This window comes from Serinus canaria, chromosome 4 (genome assembly GCF_022539315.1).
Source record: "Serinus canaria isolate serCan28SL12 chromosome 4, serCan2020, whole genome shotgun sequence".
Lineage (NCBI taxonomy): Eukaryota > Metazoa > Chordata > Aves > Passeriformes > Fringillidae > Serinus > Serinus canaria.
Window position 1 is genome coordinate 18,619,288 of NC_066317.1, and position 22,579 is coordinate 18,641,866.

Sequence of the window (22,579 nt, forward strand, 5' to 3'; positions counted from 1 at the left end):
GCCAGCCTTACCCTCTTGTTCTTAGTCAATCCTAGTTGCTTTCCAACCTTGCCAATCTAGAAGGCATACCAGGTTGATCAAGAGTACAAGACAGAACTGACAGCAGACAGGCCCATAATAGCCTTTCTTTATGCAGCCTGACAAATCAAATGGGAACAAGGGATGAGTTTAACAGACCCCAACACCATTTTCCATGCTAAGACTATGATGTTATTTGCTGCTCTGTACTATGTGGATATTATCCACCCACTGCTTGATGCCTCTGGAAGAGCAGCTGCCCAGATGACTAACACTGACTCCCACAAAGGAGAGAGAAGACAACACTCCAAATGCTATGGAAGAACAATACAAGGAACAATGAAGAACAAAACATTTCCATGTCACATTTAAAGCCAGAAAAACTACACATCCTACTTATTTCCACCCTCTAGAGAATTATTTAATCATTACTCAATAATGCCTGGGGGCAAAACTCTCAGGGTTTTGGTTTATTGTTTTGTCAAGGAGAATTACTATATTTTTTTCTCTCACATGAAACTTTACCAGACAGTGGTTGAGATTATGAACAAAAATGTTAACATTGCAGCATCCACTGCAATAGTAAAAAACAAGCAGAAACAGGTCACAACTGTTCAAATATGGAGTTCAAAAAAGCCCAGATATGCCATATCCCAAGGGCTGACTTAATCAAACTATGAACTCCTTTTAGCTAGTACACTTAGACACTTGACTGAGAAAGCCTACTGTTACCCAGAACAACTACAAAATTATGTACTAGCATTGTCAACATATGCTAGAATTCTGCCTCAGCAGTTCTATACATGTGCACGTACTTTGGATTATTTTATGTTATCAACATGCCCATTCACTTCTGCTTGTTTTTCCTGCAATCACCTGTCAAACCTTCCTGCATTCTTGAGCAGCCCCAGTGGCTGCAGTTCTGCTTACCCACTCACCAAAGCACTGCTGGGTGGCTGAAGAACAGCAGAGTCTTACCCTTGATGCACTTTTAGTTTTAACATGAACATACTAAAGCACTGCAGCCTGCTTAGCACTCCTGAACAAAGGCAATCACAAGAATCATGCACTCAGGCATAAGCATGTTTTTGCAGTGAATGGTTCTCAAGCACATCCCAAGTACTTCCAGTGCCAGTCCACAGCACAGGCAGGTGTTGCACTCTTGTTGTTTGATTTTGGAACTGAAGCAATCTGTGCTTCTTGAGAGAGAGAGATCGAGTCACCAGCCAAAACAGGAGCTTCAGGGTCCATCTCCCGCACTCCTTGGTGTCCTAGATTCCCAGGTAATGTGAGTATTCTATCCCCATCTGTTAGAGGTGCGGCAGTTCTCTTCTGTTAACTGGGCAGTTTTCTTTATCTCTTCCACAACCAATCCTCCCTCTGGAGAGACATCTGCTCTTAATGGGCCATTGAGTGCCACTGCATCATCCCATTGGGAGATGCTCTGCCCAGAGGGAGGAGCCAAGCATTCCTAACTGCATATAACCTGAGATGTTGGGACACCAGGACAGCATTTTCCACTGGATTTGCAGAACAGCTGTCTTTTCCACTGGATTCTCAGAGGAAGAACCAGGCCCATTTGCACCACCACTGGATCTTCAGAAGAAGCCTACACCCTTCTACAGGCTCCCTGCTCCAGCAAAACCACATCTGTCACTCCAGGAGGACTGCAGCCACATTTCCAATTGGACTGCTACCAACACCCTGACCTACAGGGTATCATGCTATATTTTGACTGTCAGTGTTGTTTTGTATTACTGCATTGTTTATTTTATTTCTATTTTCTCCCCTAATAAAGAACTGTTATTCCTGCTCCCATATCTTTGCCTGAGAGCCCCCTTTAATTTCAAAATTATAACAATTCAGAAAGAGGGGGTTTGCATTTTCCAGTTCAGGGGAGGCTCCTGCCTTCCTCAGCAGATACCTGTCTTTCCAAACCAAGACACCTGCATAGCTTGGGTCCTACCAGCAGCCCTCCCAAGCTTCTGTTAGCTACTCATCCAAAACAAATGAGGGTAGGAACTTCATGCAATGCCTCACTGTGAGGAAGATAGCCCCTGTTAGGCAAAGATAAGTTGTAAATCTGCACTTCTTTGCCCCCACTTCTCAAATCAGTCTCAAATGCTGGCCACACACAGAATGATGCTTTGTGAAAGCACAGTGTGTTCCAACAAAGAGCAACCAACAGCTAGCTGGGTGTTCTGAACGACAAGCCACATGTCTGGGGATGAGCCAGGCAAATTCCTGCCTCTCCTCCAGAAGAGATTTAAAAAACCCAGAAAAATCCAATGCAGCTCAGATATCACAATGAGAAATTATGTGATGGTCTTACAATAAAGGACATATCAGGTGAGATACTGCAACACAAAAGCTCTTCATAAATATGCTTCATGCAGTAGCTTGAAACACAGTGATGATTTTAACAGCTACATTGAAATGTTTTTTTTTGCAAGTAGTCGACAGCTCATGTCAAAACAAAAAAATACAAATGATTTCAAGTTTTCTTCCTTCTGAAAAATGTTTGGTAAATGCTATGACAGGTTTGTTTCTCTCCTTGAATGCCAGATACACTCAAGTAAACATAAAGAAAACTCTGTAAGTCAACTTGAGCTCTTCTCCTGGATCACTGCTATATTTTACTAAAGATGTATCTATCCTAGCTACATACTCAATTTTGCCTGCATAGCCACTGTGGATAAGTCTTGTACCTGTTCACCTATGGACAAGCAAAGCCTTCGACAGATTTACAAAAATGAAGCTGAGCATTAGGGCAACAAAAAGCCTACCTTGACTTGCACCTTGATGATTTGTAAGAAAAGCAGGAAAGCACCCATCCAGTTCTGATCTCCTACCAGTCTATCTGGGAGATCAGAGCAAGAAGTGCACAAAACAAACATTCTGAGTAAATTCTTTATACTTTGTTGAAACAGTTGGCGCTTTCCTTGAGTGCCAGTATCTCTGTCACTGATGAAGAGTCACCCCCCTTGCTGCCCTGGTGTCTATCAATACACCGCAGTCATTGTTACTCCCACAGGACTGCTGCAGAGATCATGGCAAAGCAGCAGGGAAGATCATGGCTGGGGAGTTGGAAGCAGACTGTCTTTAAGGTCTCTTCCAACCCAAGTCATTCCATGATTCTCAGGCAGAGCAATATGATGTTGTACTGGACGGATGAAACAGCTGGTCAAACACTGCGCACCCAACAGAAACCAAAAGGATAGGGCTCCTCTACAGAGCACAGAAGTGCTTGTAGGACAGATGGACCTAAGGCCCAGATTTTAGCAGATTATAGAACCCACTGGACAGATTTTAACTCATTGGAAAATTTAGAAGGTATTCTGATTTTATTTTTAATGTGGATAATCAATAAACACAAAGCACATGGCTGTGGATTTTTCTTAAACTGAATAACCTTTAAGAATTCCTTTTGTCCTTCTTGCATGCATACAAACCCATCCAAATTCAAGATCCTCAGAATCTGCTAAGTTTCTTTCTCCTTGGGACAAGGGGTACTAATTAGGTGAGCTAGTGCGATGTACTTGGCTGGATGTGATTGTTTGCACACAACTCAGGCATTGAAGGGAAGGACAACATGATGGACCCTGCACACATCCTTTCAGATAATTTGAAATCTTAGCTGAACCTATGTCCCTGTGAAACAACCACTCAACACCCTGATTTTCCAAACTAGTCCGATTTTAGATGCTAGAATACATATTCAAAAGCAGTCAGCCCTTACAGAGTTCTGCTACGAATAAGTTTTCTGGCAATTATCAAAGGGATCAACATTAGGACAGATGCAGAGCACTTATTAAAAAAAAAACAAACAGAAATGCAACTTAGTCTTCCCAAAAACTTCGCATTTATTATCAATGTTCACCAAAAAGGCAAAACATCAGGCTGAAATATTGAAGTTCCAGAGCAGCTGAACTTCCCAGCCACTACTCTGCTGGAAAAACCTGGGTATAAGACAAAGGTGGAATCCATTGCATATCCCAGATCACAGTTTGAGCCCTTCTTCTGTATTTCCAGAAGCAGAAAGATTTCTAGAGAGTGAGTTCTGTGCCAGCATCCCATATCCCAAGGAATAGGATCAGAGGTTGCCTCATGGTGCTCGAAAGCAAGGGGAATCAAGAACTACCTTCTCTCATATATGGCCACTCTCTCCTCCCACTCATTCATTCCCTAATCTTCAAATATCCCCTACCCAGTCCTTCCATTCTCCCTGAACCCAGCTCATCTCCACCCTGGGCTCTGATTCCACAAATATACTTTTCCTAACTAGGGGATGCAGAGAAAGGTTGGGTTTGACATCTGTCCCCATCAAATCAGTTACTGTTTCCTTAGGCCAACTTTAAATCCAAGAGAAACAGCGAAAACTTGAAGCAACTGAATGTCCTTAAGTCTCTGTGGAATGCATTAACCTGACACGTTGAAAAGCTATGGTCATCCATTTTATTTTGAGTACTACCAAAAGGGCTCCACATTCTCTTCATGTAGCCTGCATACTAGGATGTATTCCCAAGTTTGATTCTCCTTCAGGAGGCCTGCAAAGGCTTCCCTTCCCATCACGTACCACACACAGCTAAGGAACACAGAGGCTGGGAAAAGAAGAAAAAACGAATACACTACTACTCATCTTAACATAAGTCATCAAGATGTTTACAAATAGACTTCAAAGTAAGGTGTAAACTTTGCTTTCTAAAGTGGTTTCATTACTCTTCCCAGCCTCCCCTGTTTCTCAGCTGGGACAACAGCTGGCATTTACAGCAGTGCAACCAGCCGCATTTTAAAGCACACATCCAAAATGTAGCTCAGGGAAAAAATCCACAGAGACAGCTAAGACTTAAAAACTCCATCTCATAGATGGAGTGTAGGAGGTGGAAAGAGGCACTGCTAAATCTGTTACCTTTCCTGTGAATGATGAGTACACCACCCCTTCCAAAAATAGACCCCAGAGGAAGCATTATGCTGGTGACTGTGAAAAAGCAAGCTCACCACTCCAGCTCAGACACCAGGTCAGCTGTATGCGAACACATGCCCTCCTTCAAAGGTCCTGGAATAACTATTACTTAGGGTTTTTAAAAAAAGTAAACACAAGGAGTCTATTGAGAAAAATGGTACTTAAAAAAAAGGTACCCTCCTTTCAAGAAGCTGTTTTATAAACTCCATACTATCAAAAGATGACAACTGACATAAGGCTCCAATAAAAGCTTCCATCTTCCACCTGTGGGTCTGACAACCCTGCACTCCATTCTATCACAACAGCCATCACTAATCCCACCTGCCTTCACCTTTTTAACTTTAGCTATGCAAATATATGCTCATAAAGCCTGTCTCTGTGCTGTGGACAAGGGAGAGAGTGCAGCTGCTGAATGCATTGGTCCATCATCAAATACATCAAACACACTTCAGAAAAAAAATGTAACACCATTGTAGGGATGAGGAAAAGGGAGGAAATCTTTCTATCTGAAGATCTGTGCCAAGCCAGTGACTTCACTCTTGACCTGTTAGAATCACTTTCTCCAGAGAGGGAAATTAATTCAGCCTCCAGCTCTATTTGATCTCTGACCTTTCTCTATGAAACAATCTGCATACAGTATGTCTGCACTCAATCAGTTCTATCTCGAGGGATTTGTAATATGATCTGGTGCATGCACAAAATTAAAAATTACCCAGCCATTAAAATTGGTGCTATTAGGAATTTGAACAGAATCCTTTGTGCAGATCAACCACATGAAGTGTTAGCTAAGTCAGGGGTTAAACAACCATCTCTGAGTACAGTCCTTACAGGCCTAAGATGTGCTGGTTGTTAAGTAATGAACTGAAGTGTTTGGTGCCACCAGAGTAATATTCTTTTAATTGACATAAGTATATTCATTAGGCAAAGTATAAGTGTTTCATGCACACATTATCATCTTTAAACTGCATTATGGATATAAATTCTACCAAACTGGCCAGCAACTGCATACACATTTGTAATTAAACCACACATTTCAATACCTTTAAAGTATTAACTTATTACAAATTATTGGCTTAGTAATTAAAAACACTTGAAATTAGAAGCAATCAGAAGTTCACAGTGAGCTCTCAAGACCAGAGATGCTAACAGGTTTTACAGCTTCCAGCCTCCTTCCTCAAGGCTCACACAAAAATCAAGAGAACCTTCAAGTCAAAAGCACACTGTATTCCAGCTTAAGTGCCCTTGTTATTTCCTTCCCAAAGCACATTCTGCATTACAGGCTGCTTATTTCAACCACTGCTTCTTGCCTTCTTCATCTTGAATGGACATTCCCTGTTAGAAATACTGTCTCTATGGATAAGAAGAGATTTCTTGTGACTGACACATAACCTGACACCTTCACTGAATTTTTCACACCACTCCAGGGCAATGCATGTTCATTCAGACCACAGTGAACCCTTTGGGCCTTAAAACCATCACAGGCAATTAGTAAGGGGAAAAAAAAAAATCCACATATCTTTCTTACATATAGGAGCCCATGAAGAAAGACCTACACTACACAATTAAAGGGTACAGCAGAGGTCAGCCAAAGAAGCCAAGAGCCTTTGCTTCATCCCACAGCCCCTGAGAAGAAATATGCATGGCTGACAAAACACTGGGAGGGTATCAGCTGCTCCAGGTGATGCCCCTGCTACAGAGGATGGAGTGGGAGGTGTGACAGAGGGATTAGGCAGCTTCAAAGGCACAAATACTGCTTTATGTGCTTCTGAAGGAAAGGCAGTTTGAGACAGGTCCTCTTTCTGTTCATAGCTAACTCACCAAGCAGGGTAAAAGTAGTTCTATACTGGCTGCATCTTCTCATTTTGAGCTTGATTTTGACTTTTCTGACCCAAGTCTGGCAAACCTCCAGGGCATGTGCTAATAAAGCAAAAGGAAATACCTCTGAAAGCTAACACCAAAAGCTTGGAGGGCAATCAATATGTCCAATACACTTGAGAATCAGGCTGCCTGCTTCAGTCTTGCAAAAAGCATATCTTTTTTGAAGGACAACTTTAGCAGCTTACACCTCCAGTTTCCTCATAGGGAATATTTTGCATTAGATAAGCCACTGGCAAAAAAAGATGTTTCCAATCTAAATGTTCAGACACATTTCGGAGACATTCAATGTAGCTTTGTCCAGTAACAAATTCCAGTGTCCATATATATCATGGAAACTTTTGAAACACTCTGAGAAAGTGCTTAAAAACTGAAAAATTATTAGCAATCATGCTTATCCAGGCCACTTAACTTCCTCTAGCAAACAAATTAACACAGTTGATAGCAGGTAAGAACTAGAGTTTGATGACAGTTTACTGCAGGAAAGATGGATCATCTCTTCTCTTTCATTATGTCCTAGCAGCTTCAAAAAAGTCCCAGACATCTGCAAGCTCTGTCCAAGCTTTTATCAATTACTCCACAGATTATTTAAGAAGTTCTGTCAGTGGTTAATATAGTCATGAAAAGGGTGTATATCATATTACACTAATATTTGCTAATCATCACCAGCACCCTGATGATAAGCTTCCTTCCTTCTGATAGTAACAGCAGCAGTGCCAGTTATTAGGCAGTCCCAGTAAAGCATCCCACCTTACTTCTTTCATCCTCCCTCTCCCTCTTAACCTACAGGATTTCTTCAGGAGGGAGATGACATTGGATTGACATTCTGAAAATACAGATTCATCTCTATCTCCACAGAGAAGTATTTACTCCACATTTCAGTTCTTGAAGTTTATACAACCCTCATCATCACATCAATCCAAGACCCCAATTTGCTACTCATCTATTAAACATCCGCTGCAGTGCTTTGCTGAACAGACTGCCAGACATAAACACACAGTGCAGTGCTTTGCCAAAATGTCATTTCAGCACCATAAACTTTCACTGCTAGCTAAAAAAACCTGCCAGCTGCAGTCCTTGGTTTTTACAACATCAGCAACCAGCCACCATCACAAATCCTCTGGAGACAATGACTTCCAGATAGGCACAGAATGAATCACGTTTAAGCTTCTTACCTTCCAAGGCTTGCACACTCCTCCTTGGCCAGCAGAGAAGCACTGAAACATGGCAGAAGATGCTAAGGAGACAGCTTTCAGCTTGTAAACCCTTACCCTAAGTTGCCACTTTACAATTTGCCCAGCTATCATGTGTTACATGAAACTATTTCCCATCTGAAATTGCTGAATCTTTCACACAAGTGGGCAAGAACGGGAAGAGCTGGCATGAACGTGTATCATCCCCAAATGAACTCAGAAGTATTCCTCTCACCAAGTAGCACCTTGCTGAGAATTTAGCATAGGATTGGCAACTATTTAGAACAGGAAAAAGAATTCTGTGAGTACTGCATGAAATCCCATAGATGGATACATAGGAAAAAGTGGGACACTACGAAATGGAACTGGTTCCATAGTTAGCCTGAGAGAATTCCATAATGCAATGGCCTTAGCTACATAGGGGAGATCAACACAGAAGCCTGGAATGTGCTGTGGGGGCACATTAGGGAAGTTACATGGAAACAGAGGCTATGGGAGGTGGAAGGGAGACCAGAGTAAAGAAGAGGGAAGAAACAGAGCAGATTGCAGACAAGCAAATCCTCGTAACAAATTCAAAAGGCAGACTCCTGGTAAAGGATGGGGAATGTCCTTTGCTTCTCTCTCATAAGTTGAAGAAAAAGAAATTTAAAATGGTGTTCTATTTGTAGATTTTGCAAATGTTGTGTCATTAGCATGACCTAGTGGAGAACGTTTGCCCTTCTATCAGCTGGCAAACAATTCTTCTTGGAGACAAGGGAGATAGGCATACTCAGATTAAAATGGAGATGCCTAATTTCTCCACAGTCAAAAATAAACCTGAGGTTCAGCAAATGCTAGAAAACAAAGAAAATGATGCCACCCAAAAGCTCCTTAATCTAATCTTTCCACAGATAATTAGGAATACATTATGGTCAGAAGCAGTGAAGGCAGCAGGTAGACCCTGAATATCAGTCTGCACTAAAATGTTCTCACAGCATGAAAGCCATTAGGAAACCAGGAAAACTCCAAGACCTTTATATTACATTGACATTTGCTCCTGAATTAATGAGGAGCAATAACCTCCAGGATATTTTGATAACACCTTAGTAGTTTTCTTTCCCCAAGTTCTGCTTAAGTCACAGATATGGAAATGCTTTGACAGAGAGAACATGGCTTTCCTTCAAATACTATTTTGCCCTCTGAGAAAGAAACACTGGCAACATGCCCCACAGCAGGAAAAATATTTTCTCTGCCAACCAGAGAGGTCAAGCATAAGTTGATACTCAAAGTTCTACCAGCACTTCAACAACCTCTTCAACAAACACAAAAACTCCAGCACTTCTATCTACAGTCATCCATTTTCCACCTTCTGCTTTTTCCCCCCTAAGTATTGTTATTTTCTGTGTACATTCATTTATATATTGCCCAGCCTAATTTTAAATATTTCAAACAGAGGTGTTAAAAGTGACATAAAATTAATCTACTTACATCCAGAAGTGCTACCAGAATGTGTACACACCTGCTAAGGAGGAAGTGACAGGTAAGAATAATCTTATAAAGCAAAAGAAAGGCAGAAAAAAACCATTCTATCTCCTTGCTGGCTTTGTGACTTCTGTACCCTTCCTATTAATCAGCATATTTTCTGTGGGCATCATTAGCATATTTCATCAAATAAAATTTCCTGTAAACATTGGAGTCTGCTTCACACACTCCACACTGCTCTTTACTGTGCCATTAGGCAGTATCAACATATACTAAGCCACATATGGGAGGCTTGCTCATGTGGAAACACCAAGAGAAAACAGAACTGCATTAATGAAACTGCATTGAGTGACCTCAACTGCAGCTGAAATGTGCTTCCAAAATAAATTCAAACTACTAAATCAAAGCCACTTGCATTCCAACACTCACAATTCATACTGGATTGCAACACAATTTCACAGGTCTACTGATATTCATACCTCTGTACAACCTAGATGAGTCATGAGCTTTGCCATCAAAAAAAACCACATGTGCTGTCATGAGGAGGAGATTGGACTGTGTACATAAAGCAGATTTGAAACTTTAATATCACCTGCCTATGTGTGCCTTATGATTCATAACAAATTAGAGTTTGCTGTTTCTAGAATAGGCATTAGCTTTATAGAATGAATTTCTTAAGATATTTTAACACAATACACCATCATTAATTCTGAGAGCAGTAAGAAAAGCTCTACCAAAATAAATCAGTCCAGCTCTGCTACAACCAAAGAGTTATGTCAGCTCACTGACAGTTCCACTTCCTTCAAGAACTTAAAGAAACAGCTAACAAAGGTTTTCTCTTAAGAGGGTCCTCTGTGAATTAGCTCTGGAGCAGTGTGGATTCCCTAATGGGAAATCTATCCCTCCTTCTTCCACTCTCAATCAATCTACAGACATTAAACAAGGAGACACTGCTAACAGCTGCTAAATATCCTCTTTGTTTTGCAGCAGCCACTCATACATTACACATAGATCAAAAATAAAATGATGAGGGGAAAAAGAAAACTTACCCTGGACTATACGCTCTGCACATGATGGTTCAAATTGAAATTAGAGAGCAAGTGTCTGACTGATGTTCAGCTGTGACTATCTGAGCAGGTCTTCTCCTAATAAATCACCTCAACTACTTTGGTTTCTTTGAGGAAGACTGACCATGTGCAAGTTATCCCACCAGAAACCACCCTATGCAAGCTTGCAGGGCCAGGTTGGTGGGGCACTGAGCAACCTCAATAGTGGAAGGTGTCCCTGCTTGTGGCAGGGGGTTTGGAACTAGATCATCTTTAAAGCCCCTTCCAACCCAAATCATTTTAGGCTTCCAAACCATTGCTGTAAATGCTCCCACATGCCAGGCAGGAGTGTCACACCAGAACAAAGGTGAGGCCCACCCTGAACAGCCAGAAAGCCCATCTCCCTACATGGCACAGGACCAAGTGGCATTGCTTCCCTCAGGCATAAAGGGTCAGACCTATGACTGTGTGCAGGCCCACTAACAAACTAGGTTATTTAATATATTTAATCAAACTTATCCATTCTCCACCATGTCTTTTGTTAGAGCCATAAAGGGTAAGAAGTAGCTGAGGAGGGCAATTAGATGCTGTACCCATAAAGCCTGCCTGCTCTACAGTCCCTACAGAAAATATTTAACTCCAGAAGTTAACTGGGTGGAGGCTATTTTGCATTTGACATGTCAAAACTTTACTGAAGTTTCCTCACTTAAATCAAGAGTTGATGTTTTGCTCATACTAAACGCTCTGGGAGATCTGCATGCTCCAACTAAAGATGAACAGTTTCAGTCTCATGCAACTTGCACTTACCATCCTGCTTTTCATTGGGGTCTATTTGCCTTTGGGACATATCTAGCAAATAGCAAAAAATGGAATGCAAAGGTGAAAAAACTCTAATTCCCTTTCTGAAAAAGGGAATTGGACATCTCTGCTTCACAAAATTACCTGACTTCAAAATTATTTGACTAACATACAGACTGGAAAGAATGGTGATCCTTCAATAAGCCAAGCATCCTCTACAGTATACTGAACATTAAGGTGGTCAGAGAACCAGGAGATCTTTGTATTCTATCAAAATATACAGTTCCCCCTACACCCAAATTCTGTAACAATCAGACCTACTTCTAGAATTTTATCTATAACAAAAAATACATTAAAATTAATTTTAAAATTTTCAGGAATTTTCCATGTGGCATGTCAGTATTATGGCACTGTAGCAAAGAAATGTTGCTAAATAGATCTCACAAAGATAAAAAGAGACAAAATGAGAAAATGCCTGTTGAAGCTTTTTAATTACCAAGCTAGACATTTTTTATCCTATGCAGGTAACAAGGAGAGCACTAAAGCAGTGTTGGGGAGTTTAATGTTGGTGTTCAAACTTTGGAACCTGACATCCAAGATAACTTAAGTAGGAGTCAAATGTCATCCCTAAGTTACTTCTGCCTAGGACTGCCTCAGAAGGGTTTCTAAACTGATCTCTGTTTTACATCCAAGTGCAAAGTGCAAAACCTCAGGATTTTATATTCAGCTTTTTTGGTTTTTTAAACTACAGATGGCAATCAAAACTTCTTTGGGAACACACAGGAATCTCAGTTTGCAACAAGATAAATCAGTTATCTTTGAAAGAAGTGGTACTGCTTACATTCAAGAAATTGATGCCTAATAAAGCAGAAAAGGATCCTTCCTTCTGCCACTGAAAGGCAAATTCTCAGAGACACTCACACGGTTTGCATTCCTTCTACAAGTAAGGTTTCCCAAATGAACAAGTAACAGATGACTGGAGTACACTGTGATATTTGGTGTCTCAATCAAAACTGAGTTGCTCTCACGAAAATTAAAAGTTTCATCACGTCTTTAGTCTCAGAGCTTCCCTGTAAGAAGGGTCAAAAAGGCCTCTACAAATTTTTATATTTGATTACGGTGATTCCCCAAAGTGGAATCATTCACCCTGGCCCTGAAGAAAGGATAATGTCTGTGGAAAATGTTGGTGGTTCACAAGATTAGCTGTTCTAGAAAAGAAAAGTAGTAAGACAAGAAATACTCTAAACCTGTGGGTTCCGCTGCACTGAATGTTTATGCTGTGACACTGCTTGAATTCTAAGGAGTGCCAGGAAAGGCAGGGGGTGGGAAGGGAAGATACAGCTAACTTGCCATTGCTTTTACTCTTAATTTTCACATTAAATGCAATTAGCAAGGGCTCCTGCTTAATTCCCATTTTCTATAGAAGAAAACACCTAATGCCTAAATTGTCAGTCTTGACACAGACTTTTTCTCTGAAAGCTTCATAATTAAACCAATGAGTTGTATTACCTCCTCAGGAAGCATATTGCCAACCTACTTGTTATCTGCTACTGTAGCTTTGTTTTTTCAGAGCTCTTTATTGCAAATGTGTTAAATTAAGAGACACTACAAAAAAAAAAAAAAAAAAAAAAAAGGATTTAGCACGTAGAGATACCAAACATGATCCAAACAGAACCCAAAAATCTTAGGGACAAGACCTGCTCTTCTGTTTACTTGAGCAGAATTTACAGCACATGAAATCCATATGACTATAGTGCCCATAGGGCACTCAAAGAACCTTGACATTTCAGCTTGACTGGGAATTAAGGTGCCAGAAGAGTAAAAATAAAATTACTCAGCATGGAAATCATAGAAGTTGGCAACTGTTTATTCTTGAGATGCCAGGGAACCAAATGCCATGGATTCAGTGAGGTTAAGAACTTCAACTGGTTAATTAACTATCCGAAAACCAACTTTGAAATCCATATTTTGTTTTCAAAACATACACTAGACACTCAGTTGCTGGTACACCCCCACCCATTTGTATCCATACATTCGGGCTGACTTGCAAATAGAACATTCATGTTCATCTTTGCATTAAATGCAACTATCAGTAATTTTTACTTTTTAAAAAACTCATTTAGAAGACACAGAGAACACAGAAATAAAACACACACAGGCACACAATAAATGTTCTGCCATTCACTAAAACAGTGCTTGCAGTACATTAGCCCTTTTATAATTAATTTGAGCCTACTAGCCACCACTACCCTGGCTGTGTTTAGCAGTGAGCTCCTGCCAAAGCAGAAATCCCCCAGGCAGCCTCAGATGGGCACTCTCAAGTCATCCCTGTCTGTCACTGTCTCAGCTGTCACTCCACACTGCCTGCTCACACCAGCTGCAGGGCAGGTGGGTGACAGTGGGGTGTCACAGCAGCCCTCCAGCCTGGCCTCACTTGCCTGCCTAAGCCTGTGCTTCATGCTCCAAAGCACATCAGTTTTTAAGGCTGCACTAGGCCAGCTTGGAGAAGCTTCTTAAGAAAGAGCTTTACCAAGAATTTGCTGCTTACTTCCTCTGCATAAGTATCATTGTATCCAGTTTTTTTTTTTTTAATGTGTTTTTAATTAGTTGAAAGTCAAAGCAAACTTCCATCACAGCACAAGAAAAATGCCAGTCACCACGCAAGACAGCAGGCTTGCCCACAGGCAAGCAGCCCTAACACACATAACCTTACAGAGAGAGATAAAGGACACAAAGTTATATTGATACTTTGAACGCTTGGTTGGCACCTTCTGTTTTCTCAGAAAGACTCAACCTGCTTCCTTCGAGATCCCACTGCTGCTCTGGATGCCCACACCTGCCCTATCAACCTGTCAGTCTACTGGAAAATCCAAGCAAAATTTATCTCATGTGCCTCTGAGCTGCAAAGGAATGCAAACCCACCAGGTTTTAAAATAACTACATGTCACTCAGTGTTGATATGAACATTTTCTAAATGGCCACTCATCCCTTGCAGAACCAGTAAAACACAAAAGTGCAAGGCAGTCCAGGAGGAACCACAGACACTCATCAGCTACACGGCCACACTGCATAGATGACTGAGAATCTCAGTCTAAAAATATCAGTATCAAGCCTCAAATGAATGATTTTACATATCTACAGAACAAAACACCAGTTCAGAATAATGTTGCTATTAATAGAAATAATATGCATGTACATTATGGATGTTCTTTCACTTCACAGATGTGATTTTATTCTGTTACAGCCATCACGACTTATATTTAAGCTTTACAATACAGAGAAGAGATTTAAATGAAAGTCAGCAGACATTTGCTTTATACTTGATAATTACAGGGATCTCTCCCTATAGAGAGAGATAAAAAAGGCATTAGTTATGGTCAATACTAAAGGGAGTAATTGTGCATTACAGCAGTGATGATCCTTATTACACGGAGTTTCAAGAGCTGTGAACAGAAAAGAATATTCTCAGCATAAAACTACGCAAGAGCTTTAGCAGAAATGAAGAGCAGAGGCTACTGTGACCGTGCCACATTCATACATTCCCTGGCAGGTCATTAGATTCTCCATTTTGCAGATCTTCCCACACAGCTTTTACAAAGATCCATCACCACATCAAAAGCACCATGTTACTTATAGCTGAAAAAAAAGAGGACTAAAAAAATGCCCCAGGAATACTGATTTGAAAGAGAATAAAAGTGCTTGTGAGATGTTTGCCAGACAATCCACCACAGTGCAGTGAATGCCTACCACAAGGTAACAGCCCTTTCTGCTCTCCATAGTAAAGCACCAATAAGATTTGTCAGACAGACAGGACTGCACTTGAATAAGGATAAAAAACTCCAGTTTTTAAGGATTCAATTTTTTACTGCTCCTCTGGACACCAACTGCAAATAAGAGACACAATAGAACTTCATGCTCAATTCCATGACAGCCATATTCTTGTGTAAATATTAAACACTCTTCCTAATTCTATTTTTGTCTAACTCTTAAATGTTCATTAAAAAAAAAAAAAAAACCAAAACAGCACAGAAGGAGGAATTTGTCTCTTCTGAGTTATTTTTGTCTATTAAAAAAAACCACTCCACACATTTTGGAAAGCATTGTTCCTGCCTGCTGGTACAATGACACTTTTCACCTAGTGTCAGTGGAAGAGTATTAACTACAGTGTATGAATAAAAATACCTACAGTGTTTTGTAGGATGACCTAGAGCAAAGTTGACCAGCATAATTGAGGCTATTTAGAGGCATTTTTGAGACAGTATCACTGTATCAATGGAAGACAGTGACTCTACAGATAGTACTCAACTTTAGATGCAATGTGTCTAACCAGTCAGTGGATTGGTAGACAAACCCTCCTCTCTACAACTAGAGAGGATACAACGTGTGCTGTTAAACCTGAGATTTGCTGTTTGACCTTTCAGCACTAGCAGATTGCTTTTCAATCCCAAATTACTGGGGAAAACAGTTATATTTCCACAAAACTAAACAGCTATCCTACAGCAGCTGGTCTCCACTAGAGGCTCCTGAGTTCAGAACCACCACTAGATCACACTTTAAACCATGATTCAAATTAACTAAAACACTTCAGATTAGTAAAGTTCCATGCCTAACTTGCCTACTCAAGTTCCCAGATCCTGCAAGTCACTCAAAATACCAGCTATAAACAGCAGATATCTTTGCTTTTTGTTTGGCACAACACGATTAATCTTGCATTCATACAACTGAGAGACAGAAAACACTCCTTCTGCCTCTCAGCTCATGAGCCCCTCACTGCTCACTTCTTCACCTGGAAAAGGCTGTAAATAAACCTACCTGTTTGGCCAACTGGTCCTTCTTCACCAAGCCAGTGGCTGCAGCGATGTTCCCTGCTCCTTCCACCGTCTTTTGCGCCACCGCCGTCACTCCTGTCACCACAGCTCCCCCAACATTGGACACCTGCTCTTTGGTCTTCTCAGCCACTGAGGAGAACCAGAAGATGGAAAAACACATGATGCCTCTGGGAGCTCTAAGTTTTTCAAAGAATTTATCACTGACAGCCCGACATCATGAAAAGCCATGAGGCCGTTACACTTTCTGTACCCCAAGTGGATCTTAAGAAATTAAACTATCCATCTGGTAATGCTGGAGCAGCAGAGGTAAAAATAAGCCTTAGCTAGGGCTCAATTTCTTTCATGTGAAAGATATCTGACATTTTCATTCATGTCTAACTGCACTTCAGGGAAGAAAAGTCATTATTTAGGTGCTCTTATTATGTCCATCTCACTGTATAATATATCCTAGTTTGGAAATGCATTCCAAATAGTCCACCAAACTGCATGATACTAGGAATGGAAGATGTGATTTTCTGTGTTAGACTCAAAAAATGTTGATTATTCCTTTTTTATTTTCTAAGATCTATTTCATCAAAAAACAGATCTACCAATGCTCAACCAGAGCATTTCAAACAGAACCTTTTATCTGACCCCCTTGAGATTTTTGCCCCAATGCTGATACATAATATACTAATTTATAAAAAGACTGAATGTCAAAGCAAACTGGATTAATAGCTAACTTCCAAGCCCCAGGGAAACAACAACTCATTTAGCCTGCATATACATCAGCAGTTGCCATTCTACCTTTCAGAACATCGCTGGGGTTTTTCTGCTAGTTCATCCCCAAGGGCTCTTTCTGACAGCAGCTTGAGCTACAGTGAAACTGCTCTAAGAAAAGAGATAGAATGACTTCATGCCTTCAAGTTACACACCCAGATTTTTAGCAAAACACACATTTTTGTACTTCTCTAAACAAGGGAATGCTTTTCAAAAACATCTATCATATATCTTTGCCATTCTAACTAATCCTGTACTTCAGGCTAAATCCCATTGGATCCATAAAATGTACTCATAGCTTTATCTGCATCCTTCACGAGCACTGGACAGATTCTGCTCCAAAGTTAGGCCACCATCTCTGAGGTTTTTTTGGGAAGCACATATAAACATTAGACTTTCTGTGGATAAATTACATTTCTTTAATTCCTTGCATAAAGAGCATCAGTTGTCCATATCACAGAGCAGGCAGCATGCATTACTATGACTGATAATAAAGAGCAAAAATTAGGAAAATGCTAGAAAGTAAACATGACTAACACGAAATTTTTATTAAAGACCCAAATTATAAATATCTGCTGACTGAAAATGGAGGCAGATAATTTAATGCTCATTCTAGCTAATTTAAAGGGAAAAGCTAGTAACTAATTAAGTATTATCTCTTATGACCAGGAGCTTTCATTATGGAGTAGAACAACAGACTACACATTGTCTGAAATTAGAAACAGAAAAAGTCTGTTTCAAATATCTCCCTCACTATACATGTTAATAACCTCAGAGTTCATGAGAAATTTCCTTGTATACATCCACTACTGTATTGCCATGCTTTTTTAGAGAGGGGGATGGAAAGATAATCAAAAGTGGGTTTTGCTGAAAAGCAAATGTTGCCCTCAGGGAAGGTTTGACTTAATGCTAGCAAGTGCAAAAACACATCTGTTAGGTTGCCCCATTTGATTATTACCAGCTTCAGACAACAAAAAGCTTTGTATTTTATGCATGACATTTATATAGGAAGCTTTCCACTAGTTCTTGAAAGCATATATCTTCAGATGTGTCTCCTCATCTCATAAAAGTAGATTCAAAATCCAATTTTTCAATAAATATTTAAATTTAAAAAATTAAAAGAAGATATGTTTTGGGTACATTTCAGTACTGCCTTTTATTTTTCCTCTGTTTCATTCATCTTCTGGGAGAGATCCTGCATAACCAGCAGGTCAAGGGAAGGGATGCTGGCCCTCTGTTTTGCTGAGACCCCAGCTGCAGGGCTGCCTCAGTTCTGGGGTCCCAGCACAGGACAGACCTGGGCCTGACAGACCAGGGGACACCACCAAGATGATCAGAGGGATTGAGTGCCCCTCCCATGAAGACAGAGCTGGTGAGATCCTAATTGTGGCCTTCCAGCACCTAATACCCCACAAGAAAGGTGGAGAGGATCCTGTGATCATGTTGGGACAGGGCAGGAGTAGATCACTTCAAACTAAATAGGACAGGTTTAGATATGGAGGTAATTCTTTACTGTGACGGTGGTGAGGCACTGGTGAGGTTGTCCAGAGAAGCTGGGGATGTCCCATCCCTGGAAGTGCTCAAGGACAGGGGGCCATGAGCAACCTGGTCCAGCAGAAGGCATTTCTGCCCATGTTAGGGAATTAGAATCAGATAATCTTTAAGGTCTTTTCCAAACCAAACCATTGGGTTTGATTGTATAATTCAAGGTCCTTTGATTCTGTTAATTTTTTTTTGTATGGAAGTGCCACACATTGTTTTGAAAACTCCCCTTTCCAAAAACTGCTGAGTGGCAGAACACACAAAGTACAAATTCAGTAGGCTTGATGCTGACAAGGGCTCAGTTGGCCTTGAGCAGACTCATCCTTTCTGATAAAATGATAAAGCATGGCTGTACTGTGCTGATGGTCTCAGGCATTATTAGTTTCATTATCTCAAGCTCTTGAAGCACCTTCACCTCAAAATATGAAGAAACAGAGTGGAACTGAATGCACTGAGGATGCTGCAGTATAAACCACCTGATTCTCAATGCCATTATTACTCCCACATTTCTTACACTATGTTGTCATGGCAGGTACAACCAGCTACCAAGAGCAACTACCCAGTGGCTGCTGTTCCCACTAGTACAGGATTTTGGGAAAGCACTGTCTCAACTACATTTCCTCCTCCCTGCAACACATTATCCTAGGAAAGGCCTAGAACACACAAACTCAAATGAAAAAGGAAAGAATCAGGCCACTAACACTGTTACTGGCACAACAATAAGATACAGATAAAAGTAGTAACAAAAGCAGTGTACTTAAGACTGCTTGTATTTCAGACAGCCATGGTTTAACCCCAGCTGGCAACTAAGCACCACACAGCTGCTCAATCTCTTCTTCCCCCAGCAGGATAGGGAGGAAGAGAATTGGAAGGGTAAAAGTAAGAAAATTCAAGGGATAAGTATGGTTCAATTGAAATAAAATAAAAATAGTAATAAAAAATTATAACACAAAGGAAAACAACAAAGAAAGAAAGATAAATCCTACAGGTGATGCAAATTCAAACAGTTGCTCATCACCAACCAACTGATGCCCAAGCAGATGACCCCCACCAACCTTCCCCAGAGTTGTACTGCTCAGTATGATGCCATATGGTGTGGAATATCCTTCTGGTCAAGTGTGGTCAGCTGTCCTGGCTGTGTCTTCCCCCAATTCCTTGTGAACCCCCAGCCTTCTCACTTGGGGGTGAGGTGAGAAGCAGGAAATGCTGTGATGTGTAAGCCCTGCCCAGCAGTAACTACAGCATCCCTATGTTACCAACACTGGTTCCAGCACAAATCCCAAAGAGCCCCATACTATGAGGAAAATTGCCTCCATCCCAGCCAAAAGCAGCACACAGACACAGCAAAAGAAAGCTGACACAGGAGTTACCATGGAAGATCTCTCACACACTGCTTCAGAAATCAGAGCCATGAAGATAAATTGAGCCAACTATATAAATAGCACAGTTTGGTAAAAGCAATCACAGTAAAGAAAAAAATCTTCTTTCCTGTCTCTAAGGAATAACTAAACATCAACATCATTACCAGAGTGACTCTAATAATGAGATCCAGCCTGGAGACCCTAGGTCTCTAAAACCCCACAACAGGAGAAGAAAAACCAAAATAATTTTCCAATCTCATTTATTTTATTGCTTACACTAAGTAGTAATGGGGAAAGCACTAAGTGTGCACAAACAAATCAGTTCAGAAGGCAGGGGATTGATTCCAACCTAGTAAATTTATCTGAATACCAGGTTGCTTAATGTTCTTAAGCCATTAAGTCTTTGTAAAACTGATATTTGCTTTGCATCACAGTGTCAAGACCCAGAGGAAATCAGTTTCTGCAGAGCTTTACTGTGCTATGGCCTGATTACTTCTTTTATCCATGCAGAGACTGTCCATTCCATTAAACGACCCTGGGACAGTGTACAGTGACCACACCAAGGGTGAGTTTAATTTCTAATTCTGCCTATAGCACTGTGCAAAAAGTATTAGCATTGAAGTTGTCTTGGCACTACTTATTACAGACAACTGGGTAGCATACAGTACCAATGCAGAACCTCTGGAGCAATTCAAAATAATAACAAGTTACACTAAACATTGAACAATACAAGTAGATTCAAACCACAGAATTTCTCTGAATTGATGAACTTACTGTTATTATACCAAATATACTTTTGAGTATGTATTTCAAAGAGTAAGTTTGTCTTAAGTACTTGAAGAACTCATTTACAAAGATGCCATAAATATGGTGGTTCTTTAATTTAAGCAATTTTCTGTAAGATACCTAATGGAGTTAAAGAGCAGGAATACCAATGACTAAGAATGTTAAGAAGACTGATCCTGAATAAATAAAGAATTAAGCCAAACACCTGACTATGGTTTACTACTATCAATATTGTGCCCTCACTCACATGATTGAAGAACTAAGAGCTTTTTTGCCCTGACTTATTTACAAATAGTGCTTTATTTACAGTATGTGGAGATGGACTGTAAATATTTCATCTTTGCTACTGTTCATTTCTGGGAGATAGGTAAGACAGGTGAATTATGCATTTACAGTCAAAGGCCAGGAGACATTTCAATTAGGAAGTCAAGTCTAAACATCAGGCATACACCCCATAAAACCAATAAGCAAAGCTGCTTTTATCAGAAGTTCAGAGGAAGGGTGACCTGACAAATAACAGCATATTGCAGTGACTCACAGCCTGTGAATGAGATAGTGTGAATCCTCATTTCACAGCATCTTGATGTCAATAAATCTGGTACAATCAGGTCACATTTAAAGCAGGTCCTGAGTCTAGTAATTCTGGGATTGGAAATGAACTGACTAAAGAATGCAATTAGGTTTTTTAGCTCTTCAAGGTGTGTCATTTCACAGTCATTTCACCAGCATAGGGGCCTAAATCACAACTTATTCAAAGACAGCAAAGCTATCAAGATTTTGGAACTCAGGCATTAAGAAAAGACTGACTGCAGAACTGTGAACACTCATTTTGATCTGTGACTCTAGTTTGTATCTGTCTCCAACCTCTCAAACCATTTTTATTTACATAACAAAGTGTTTATTTCACCTCAGGTTTCACATGATACACTAGGGAGTTAATATCATAAGACCAGCACAGCTTGTGAAATCCCAATCACATGAAAAGAGACAAGTAGGTCTTTACAAGCAACTTAAAAGGCATTTTTGTCACATCAACTTTAACAACATTGATTTAAATTTATTTGATTTCTACATCAACTTCACTAGCACCTCTGTCTTAAGGCTACACCTCACAGAATCACTATAGTGAACCCAAGTCTGTTTTTATCTACCTTCTCTTCTTGCCAGCACAACTATTTATAGGCTTGCTGTTATTTTTTTATCCCTAAAATGTGTTCAAGCACTTGCTCTGTTCTTTCACTAGCAAGCCCATACTGTTTCATTTTGGAAGCCGTGACCTCCAGACCTTGCCTGAAGTCTTCTCACTGCCACAGTTCAGCCTGTTCACTCCTTGTTCATTTTCCATTTTCATACAACAGCCAAACATCTCAAACAGCTTGAAAGGACAGAGGGTGGCAAACTCCAGCACAGAACCCGTTATTCCCAAGTTTTGGGTGTTTCACTTTGTGTCACCTGTTCCCTAAAGTGTGTGAGGAGCAGCGACTGTTTTGCCTAAAATCAACAGTAACTTGTCCAAATTTTCTATTCACAGGCACAGCACCTAACAGGTGTCTCCCCCTTATGTTTGGCTTTACAGTCTGTTTCGTACCTCCCAGAAGAAAATTTAAGGTATTTTAAAACCTATTAAAAATTTTATTCACCCACTGAAAATTTCCTGCCTAATTAAATATATTGCAATCACATAAAGAGAGGCACAGCATTTGAGATCAGTAGTTTCTTTCAGGATGAGGAAGAGAAGTCCCCCACTGAGGTAGCCAACTAGAATCCCAGTGCTTCAGCATGTTCCATACATGTGCAAATGCCCTTGACTTAGATTCTACCACAACCCAGCTTGGTGAACATCACCTCTATTAACTTGCTTCCTAGTGCTGTCAGCTCCTGCTCCCACATCTGTGATGATATTGGATATAGGTGTCCCAAATCTCATTCTACTGCAATCCTCTACTGG

The 22,579-nt window shown here is 40.4% G+C and overlaps 1 protein-coding gene across 2 annotated transcripts in view; it reads right to left on the minus strand.

Annotated features, from left to right (window-relative positions):
• The window catches only part of SNCA (synuclein alpha), a 63,436-nt gene that overhangs the window by 32,878 nt on the left and 7,979 nt on the right, over positions 1-22,579 (minus strand). For both annotated transcript variants that reach the window (NM_001302099.1, XM_030238708.2), the window contains 1 exon segment: positions 16,167-16,312. In NM_001302099.1, coding sequence (NP_001289028.1) covers positions 16,167-16,312 — 146 coding nt within the window.